This window comes from Falco cherrug, chromosome 3, assembly GCF_023634085.1.
Source record: "Falco cherrug isolate bFalChe1 chromosome 3, bFalChe1.pri, whole genome shotgun sequence".
NCBI lineage: Eukaryota > Metazoa > Chordata > Aves > Falconiformes > Falconidae > Falco > Falco cherrug.
This window is the reverse complement of record NC_073699.1, coordinates 107,792,581-107,802,337: the sequence shown is the minus strand read 5'-3', so window position 1 is coordinate 107,802,337 and position 9,757 is coordinate 107,792,581. Positions and strand designations below refer to the sequence as shown.

Sequence of the window (9,757 nt, the reverse complement as noted above, 5' to 3'; positions counted from 1 at the left end):
CGGTATGCAAATGTATGCGCATACATCTACATGCTAACGAGGTCGGCGCATAGATTATGCGAATGAGGCAGGCGCTGGCGCGCGCACAAAGCCACCGCCCCTCCCGCTCGCACGCGCGGGCGCGTGTCAGAGCGCGCCGCAAAGCGCGGCCGGGGGCGGGCCGCAAAGCGCGGCCGGGGGCGGGCCGGAAAGCGCGGGAGGGGCGGGCCCCGTGGCCCCGGGCGGCGCGCGTCAGCGGGGCAGCTCCGGCGGGTCGCGGGGTGAGGGCATCGCGGAGGTACGCGGGAGCTCGTGGAGCCAGCCGAGAGCCGCGGCCCAGCTCGGTGCTTTGGTGCTCGGTCAGCCCGTCGCGGCCCACCAGAGAGTTCAAGGTCCCAGATCCTCTGGCAGATCCCCTGGCAGATCCCCTTTCTCTCACCCGTGCAACTGGTAAGGGCGCCGCTGCCTTTGACATCAGCCGTGTAGACCCGCCCCTCCCACATACATACATACATGCACACACATACACTGCGCAGCTGTACATGTCTCCCCTTCAAACAAGCAGACAAACAAAAGTAGGTTTTAATTCCCTACATTTCAGGCTGCTTTGGCCACATGCCACAAGGACACGAAGCGCCTTGTCAAACTATCTATTAATTGAAAGTACTTTCTACCTTTGGGAGTCTGGCATAAATTTTCCTGAGCTCACCCTTGCCGTGACCTTTCTTGACAAGTCTCTCGGCTCTAAATTCCCCAAGAATTTGTTGGTTAGGCATGCCTCTATTTTTGTCTCATGCTGAGAACGGTAGGGTTTGCTATTTTGGAGCTTTGTTCTTTGCTGTGCAAAACAGCATTGCAGGGGTTCCCAGCGGACACAAAGCTGGTGAGGCAATTAAATGCCAATTCTGAATATCTTTGCTTTTACTCAAATCTTTCTCTCATGCCCCTTAACCCCAGGGACCGCAGGGAAATCAGCTATGAAAACTACTCAAGAAAAAATAACTTGTTGGATTTATTAACTAGATTTTTATTTATTTTTGTACTGTTAAAAGTTTCTGCAACTTCTGGAGTTGAAGATAATTTCTGGCACAGGTTATACAATTGGTGCAGCTCACACATAACACGTCATAGCATCCTACAAGGACAGTAATGAATTCATGTTCTCCCCTGGTGGTGGGGTACCAAAGAATAAATATAATTTATACATCTGCCTTTCATGAAAGACTTTGATAAATACTTCTTGTAAAATCGACAACACAGCCGTAACTTACTTTCCTATAAGGATATAAAAATGAGCTTTTGCCTTTATACAAGGCATACATATCCTGAACCTCACAAACAGAGCTCTGATTTTGTGAGCAAGACATCCTGAGGAATTTCCTCTACGTAGTTTGAGTTATGGTTTAACCATTTTCAGAGCATGCTCAGTACAGTCTACAAATATTGTAGAACCCATTATGGCACCTGTAGGAAAGCTAGTTTTTTCAAATGTGTCCACTTAGGCTAGCTGCTCTGCTTGGGATGCCTTGGGCCACCGCGGCTACAGCTGCAGCCGGGCAGTGCAGGTGTGGATAGCCGAGGAGACGTAGGAGTCTCAAGGAGGGCAAGGCAGAGAGGGCTCCTCCTGAACGGACACTTTTGAAAATGCTAGCTTGAATGTCTTAGAAATTACAGCTTTCCCAACAGATGTACACATACAGCCTCACTGAGGTTAAGAACAGTCGGTGTTCCTCTCTGAACAACTCCTCTTGGTCCTCCTAGCAGGAGGATTACATCTCACATTCTTTAAGAATAACTTTCCACGTGGTGGGATCATTTTAGTCCTTCTAGAAGAAGGGAAGCAGACATCCAAGCATAGTAATGCTCTGAAAAAGGAAAACATTCTTCCCTACTCATGAGAGGAGTGGGGGGACTTGTATAGCAAGTCACGATCTCCTCTGGAATACAGGAAAATGTCCAGGAAACACATAAGCATGCTCTTGGCCTACCAAGGCCTCCACAGGCTGCAGGAGGGTTTCAGTGCAGCTTGTTTTGCAGGGGGCTGGTGGGTGGAAGTGGGTGTAGAAGAAGAACCAGAGTCCTTAGGCACTGCTTGTGAGCTCTGGAAATGGCAGATCAGCTTCATCCAGGTTTCTGTGTTTGCTGAATGGAGAGACAGGAATTGCAGAGCTGCTTTGAGGCACCAGGCATACCCTTCACAATAATACTGCTGTCAGCTTTTGGCAGATGCTGCAAAAGCTGAAGGACAGAAGGGGAGAGAAGTGTTACACAGCGAGACTCGGGCTGAGTTTTGCCTAAAAGCAAGGGCAGCAAGCACGGCTGGGGGTTGTACTCACCTTGGCTGTATTTCAGGTAGCTGTCAGTCATCTCCTGGATGCTGGCTTTCTCCACCTTGGAGTTGGGCTGGTGTCTCCAAAACTCCTTCTCCAGGAGCAGTTTCAGCTGCTCGATGCTGCTGTTAATCCGATCGCGACACAGTTTCTCTACAGTGGGTTTCCTGAGCTGTAACACACGATGGGGAGAGGACAGTTAGCAGCGAGACGTTCCCCTTCCATCTCTATATAACCTGCTGCTAAAGGGGTTCAGCCCTTCTCAGCTCTTTGCCCTTGTGGTCACAGAGGCAGTGGATACTTACTCTGCTCTTCTCTTTGGGTGTTAGGATTTCCAGGGAGAGAGCACTGGGTGCCATTATCCCAAGTGCTGGTTTCAGCTCAGGGCGTGCTGGTTAGCGGGTGGAGAAGGGAGCTTGGCGTTCCTCTATTTATACGCAGTGGCTGAATACAAATGCATGGGTCCTAAGCGACTTTGAGTTTCCCACAGTCGATAGCCAATCCATGCGTACCCTGGGACAATAGAGAAAGCATCTATTACAGCATGGCAAATTGACTGTGAATCGCCTGGGTATAATACCCTGCTCCCAAAGGAGCAGGTGGGCTGGGGAGTGTGTGACACAAAAGGGCTTGGCATTACAGCGCTGGGGTAGGAACGTGGGAAAGCGTTTGCCGTCATTATAATCAAACTTCTGCCTGATGTTGGGAACGTCAGCATCTCAATGTGCTGCCTTTTCCCAGGCTGTGGAGAAATTAAGCACAGAAGACTGATCCCAGTAAGAGATAATGCTCTGTGCCCATGACCGAAAGAGAGGTTGAAAAGGAAAAAATGCAGAATTAGAGGGACTAAACCCTTTCATTGACATTAAACCGTGCTTAGATGAATACAGTACCAGATAATTTTCAGGCAACTAGAGACTAAAATCAAGGGAAGAACCTTTAAAACAATTTGTGTTAAGCAGTTAGCTTGAAATATTTTCAACTCCATTGTTTAGATACTACAAGTCCCTCTATAAGTTATTTTCAGAGCTCTTCCTTGCTTTTGTTTGGGTAATCTGGGCTTTCCTACGGCTGCCCGTGACATGTAATGATTATGGTGCCTTTCCCAAACATGTCCTATTTAATTTCATGCCACTTTGTAAATGCCTCACTGTTCCCTTGGGCCTGAATCTCCACATAAAGCAACTAAATATATTTTCCCTTTGCAGACAACTGAGATGCAGTGAAAAGTAATTTCTTGTCTATTGCTTTGTTGGTGTTACCCCACTTGTAGAATGTAAATACAGGTGCCAGGATATCCTGTGAATGTTCAGTCTTGCGCTTTCTCAGTGTATGTGCCACGGGTATGACACTGAACACAGGTAATGAAGTGGAAAGGACCAGATAGGATCCAGGATTATAGCTGCCTTTTTGAGTTATTTTTTTCAGGCTGTTGGGGATTGCCTCCCCAAGCACAATCCTGTACAAAGCTGGTCACATTTCAGATCTGTCAGTGAGGCACATGGGGCCTCACTGACAAATTCCCAGTTATGCTTTATGCTGTGTGTGTTTCAGCTGTAGTTTGTGGAGCTCTATGGATTTAAGGGAAGTTGTGCATGGGCATAATTTTCCTTAATGCCTGTTCTGTGGTCAGAGGCCAGAACAGGGAGTAAACCTAGATTGTCACTAATAGGCTAGCCAGGTTGGGGATGTTAGTTTTTGAATACCTGTTTCTTACTACAACAGTATTAATGAAAACCCTACCTGTTTCCTGTGTCTGCCTTTCAAAACCACAAAGGAAACCTTTCATTTCGCTATTGGCTGCAGTCAGCCTGTCGCACCTGCCCTCAGCATCGTTCTCGATAAGCTGGGGCCACAACCTGTGTCTGTGGGTACATAGATAGCAGCGTGTTCCAACATACATAGTGTTGTATAAAAGGACATGGTCCTGCAAAGGATGATTCTGTAACTCGTTGTTAACCTGAAGCTTACAAAGCCCCTTCTAACGTCCTGGCTTCTCATGGCAGTGAGTTTCATACATCAGCCATTCTGCCCGTCCTCCCTTCCCAGCCCAAAGATACTGTACATGTGGATGGATCACTTAGAGTGTAACAATTTTAATTGTAAATGGCTGTGAAAAAAACTGTAATTGAACAGGGAGTATAAGTCCTATTCAAAACCAGTTCCCTGAATTATTTTTTCAGCTTGTAATCAGCAGTAGTACTTGCAGCCAGGGCAGTCTCTGGCTGCATGTACTTGTGCCGTTAGTGGAGCCTGAAGTGAAGCGCAGGGCTTTGTGGATCTCTCTCGGGGACCACAGGAGAGGGAATGGACAGCAGGTCCTGCCACGCACCGTATGGGAAGAAATATGTTTGCAGCAGCAGCGGGCACAGTGAGAAAGGAGGGAAGCTTTGACCCAATTTTCAGTTCCAGAAATATGAAATGAGTGGTTTTAAATAATGCCATCCTATCCCCAGCACAATGCCCCTGGACTCCGAAGGGCTAAACCAACTCCCACTGATTAAAGCATTATCCCTTCCTTTAAGTGCTGGGCAGATGGTGCAGCAGGCGTTAGCTTTCTTCTCAGGACCCACAGAGGCACACTTCTTTTGTTGACAGTTTAACACACTGAATGGGGCAATGTGGGAAATCCTTGGAACTGTGGACTCGCACCATCTGATGTGAATGGTGAACCAGGCATGCTGCCTTGCAGTGAGCATGCAGAACAACAGCCCTCTGGGCTCGCGAGCTCCTGGCTTCTCCCCCTCTCTCTGTCAGTTGAAAAACCAGCAAATCTTCAGTGTCCCCCTTGCCTGCTTCACCTAACTTTCTGTGTACTGTTGATGGATAAAAGAGAAACAAATATCCCCCACCCCCACCTTGTTTGGTTCAATTATTAAGGCCTGAAAACTTGATGGCAACGGTATTTCCTAGATGATGCTTCAGAATAATAAATTGTCTAGACTAAGGCTGTCCCTAGGCATATTGGTTATGAAACTGGGTGCAGTATGCACTTTCTGCAAGGGTTATGGTAAGGAAAGAAAAATCTTGTGCTGTAGGCAGTCCAGTTGCTCTTTGTTAAAAAGTTTGTAACTAGCCTGCTCAGTTTAGGCTTTTTAAATATTTAGCTGTTGGTGCAATAGTCTGTCCCACTGAAACACACTTGTGATCCAAGTCCTTGTCACTGTGCTTCGTATCTGTGGGAGGAGTTTGTGCCTCTCTGACTGTCACTGCAGCATCAGAATGAAAGATCGGTTGTCTGAGGCTCAGAAGCAGGGGTTTCCCTGTTTTTGGAACGAAGGATTAAAAGAAAACAAATCCCCAAAATTGCCAAACATGTGGAGCTGACTAAACAATGTGACACAATAACTCCCTTCTTTGGAGGATGATGTGAAATCTGGACCTGCTCTTGAGAGCTGCCAGCTATGCTGTGGACAAAGAGGCTTGCTTTCTTAGTGGCCTTGTTTCTCTGGATATCACATCACAGTCATGAGTTGCATCATGAAAACAGGGAGGTGTCTCCACTCTCACTTGTTACAGATATTGAAGAGCGTAAGGGGAAACAGAAATCTGCAAGCAGTTGTCATTGGCTGTACTTACAGACCTTGCATGTCGGGCAAGACTCCTAGCTTTTCCTAAGGCAAGGCCCACCACGTGAATTGTCTCCAGCTGTAGTTGGTCACCACTTGACCCTGAGCAATGGTGGTGTGCAACCTGTGCGCCATAGATGCTTTGAGTTGAGGAACAACCGCAGAGGATCCAGGAAAGGTAACCAACCAAGCCAGCCCAATACCATCATCAGTAGACTTGTGTTTATTGCAGTCCATAAATCAAAACAGCTGGAGGACCGCTAGCCTAGGAGATTGGTACTGGGCCATGGAGCTTTCTGCTTCTGGTTTGTAGGTGGTGATTTCAGCCCAGGCACAGAGCTACTACACACACTATTTTTACAAAAGATGCTGCTACTAGTAATACCAATTGGCAGCTTTCGTAGCCCGTCTGATACTTCGCTCCCCGTGGAGGGGAACCCAGTGTATTGCACGGTAGCAACAGGTCTGGAGGTAGGTGGACTATGAGAAAAGAGTACAGAAAACCAGAATTTCATTGCCTACGTTACGCAGATTTAAATAGCAGTGCTCCTGTACATCTGTGCCTGTACTTAGAGCATGCAACTTGGTGGCTTAAAGCATTCCTTTCTGTATCACTTTTAGAACATTTTTATTTTAGACCATTTCCTACATTCATGTCAGCCTGTCTCACAAATGCTATTGATGGCGTTTATAAAGAAATAATTACAATTTTTATTTTTTCTGTGCCTTCCTTAAATGGTTTAAAATCTTTCTGACAACCCCTCTCGAGACACCTATTTAGTGTCAAAGAGCATAATGTTCCCAAGTTTTAAAAGGACTCTCGCATAATACTGATCGATCAATGTGCTCCTTGGGAAAATAGCTCTCCAGATGGTCTATCGGGACAGGAATTGCTGGTCATCACAATACAGAGCCAAAAAGCGTCACTAATGTGGGCTGTTGTGAGGCACGCTTCCTTTGTGGTCCCTTTGAATGTCATAAATGGGGAAGAAAGTGTGGGAAACTCCGAGAAACTCAGGCCCACACTCTGAGGTTAATAGGGGCTTTGTCAGGAGAGTATTCCTGGGCTGTGGGATCAGCATAATAAACAACATCTTCCCTGAGGGTGGGAATGTGTTGGAGCAGGGGAGAGTCACCCCAGGGGATAGGGAAGCAATAAGAAGCTTTGCGTTCAATTATTATAAGTGATAATAATTAATAAATTGTAAACATAACCTTCGCTGCGCTAAGCCTGGTGAAACTGGAGGTCTGGCTTTTAGCTCTCAAGGAACTGGTAAACTAAAGTCCCAAGGGGCAGGTCTTTGGCTGGTGACAAACAGAAGCGATGCGCTCGTACCAGCTGTGGATCTGACTCCCTGGAGCAAGCGGAGGCTTTCTGGTGGGGTTCGGTTTCTTCCCCTGCCCAGAACTGTTTCTCTCCCTTACACTGCTCTGCAAACAGTAGGTCTGAATCTCAGCTCAGCGTGACCGACTCCCCCACCAGAGCCAGAGGAATGTAATACCACCTCAGGGTAAATTTGAGAGTCAGACCTTGTGGTTTGAATGACAGTAGCCATGTCTCTCCAGATTTATGCCAGTATGGGTGGCAGGAGTTCTGGGCTTAGAAGTCTGGCTGTGATCTCACATGAGTTTTTGCACAGTTGTCATTTCTACGGCCTGTTCCTGTGTCAGCCTAGAACTAGAGGGACTGGGTTCAAATCCAACAGTCTTCAGTTTGTGCAGCTCTTCTTTGGTTTCCTTTTCTCCTCTCCGTTTATGCTGTCAGTTTTAAACAAACTGCAGCAATGCTGCCAACTGTGACATTCACGGCGCGGTTGACTTGGGTGGTAACACACTAGCTGCAGAAGATACCTGTCCACCTCATAGCAGCAGGCTTCGTCGTGCCACGCACGTGGCTCTAGTCCCAGTCCCTGCGGTACGTAGTCAGTCGGGTTGTGGCATGCTTTGGGGCACATTGCATTTTGGCTGAGTCTGAACTCCCCCAAACTTCCTATCTGCAAACTGCCTTAATTAGGCCTGATTTAAAAATGCACAGACATGGATGAACAGCTTGAATTTTGCTGGGATTCAGAAGCTTGTACTAATTGACAAAGACGAGTTGGGCACAGCAAGGTGAAGTGACTTTTCAAGATCGCTAAGCAACCACCAAATCTAAAAATATTTCTTCTGAATTATTTAGTAGCTCATTGGGAAGAAAAATCTAACTGCAGCATCAGTATCAGCCCCTGATGAATTGCAGAACTGTACCAAACCCCCACCTTGTATTACGCTGGCAGATAGATGAAGAGCACTCAACCAGCTCATGCATTCAGGGTGAAATAATAACCAAAATGATCCATCCAGCAGTAATGAGGTAGAATGTTCTTGACCTGGCTAGCTGGCTTTTTGGTCCTTTCCATACATATAACAGAGGGTTTAATTGTGGATCAAGCGAGGCCCGGCCAGGTAACAGCTAGCAGTGTTTGAATGCAGTTCAGTCTTGTCAGCTTAGCAGATCTTCAGTTTGCTTTGTGCTTAGCAAAGCAGCTATTTGACAAGATCTGATATTCTAAGTTTCCTTTCGTTTAAGGAAAAAAGCATCTCTCCCAGAGAACCTGAGGAGAGTTGAAATTGTTGACCCGTGGTGTTTCATGCTGTTTCCATACCTCTGGAAGAATGCACGGGTTCCCTGTCATACATCCAAATCAGTGTGTTACTGTGGTCAGCTAGTAGTATTGTGAACCGACTATTTGTGCAGATTTATTTTGCTTTGAAGAAAAGGGAAAATAAAAGGTGAATAGTCCCCACTGAGCAATGAATGGGAACTTAAATTTAAGGAAAAGTGAGTGAATGTTATTGGGAAAGGTGCTGTGTTTTGGAGAGACTGTTGATACTGAAGGTGCTCAGAAGTGGCTTCAAGATCCCCTTTCTTGTGCTTTCCTTTCTGCTTCCCCAAATGGCTTCTGAACCCCTTTTTGCTTGTTCACTGCATCCATTCCCTCTGTGTAGCTGTGCGGGAGAAGGACAAGCACATCCTTTACAACAGGTGCTAATCTTTTCCACATCCCCAGAGTGCAGCTGACTTAATCCTCAGGAGACAGGAATCGCGTGGCCTGTGCATAGAGAATTGCAGAACAGTCTAACGGGGCTTGAGCTGAGACTGCACGTGGATGCTACAGTGGCTCTCTGCAACTCGTGGGAAACCCGGCTGCTTAGTTTGGGTCACTCAGCTGGTGCAGGCCAGGTAGGCAGGTTGTTGTAAATCTCCGTGTAAGAGGATATGCTAGGTTTGTTTTCTGAATTGGGGTGAAAAAAATCAAGGGAGGATCATTTGAAAGATACTTGGCAGAGACACCATGCCTACAGCAGGCTGAATAGAAAAAACTCAGAAACCTGCTGGAGCGTGGCAGTTTCTGAACTCTGAGGCACAGGCCCTATTCATGGCATGGTTTGGACCCTTAGGTAGATGTCAGAGAAAGAGAATAAAATGTTTGAAGAAAAGTATGGGAAGTAATTTAGGAGAGGAAATGCTTTTCCAATCTCTGATACCAAATTATGTATACTTTTAGCCATATACAGGCATATTTCACGCAATTCTGGTTTTGCCTATCAGACTTCGTGTTTAGGTAACAGAAGGTGCTGAAATCGAAAGACAACAAAAAGTAGTTCACCTCATTGCAGGTAGTTTCAAAGAGGAGAATAAGATCCCCAAGCAGAGTCAGGTGCCAAACTCTTCGGAAGTTATTAGGAGTTTTGCATGTTGCTACCTCCTAAACAGACAGAAAGCGTAAGACTGAACTGAGGTTGGTGGGCAAATTAGTGGGGAATGGGAGGAAATAAACTGGCTGTGAAATTAGTGATTTGTTGAAGTCTGAATAGGTTGCTATTAACTATCTGGGT

At 46.5% G+C, this 9,757-nt stretch overlaps 1 protein-coding gene across 1 annotated transcript; it reads right to left on the bottom strand.

Moving 5' to 3' along the window:
* Positions 1-212: 212 nt before the first annotated feature.
* LOC114015478 (transcription factor HES-5-like) lies at positions 213-9,651 on the bottom strand. The gene is given in 3 exon segments (XM_027803260.2): positions 213-2,217; positions 2,316-2,481; positions 2,615-9,651. Coding segments are annotated over 3 exon segments (474 nt in total). The 5' UTR covers positions 2,669-9,651; the 3' UTR covers positions 213-1,963.
* Positions 9,652-9,757: the final 106 nt, after the last annotated feature.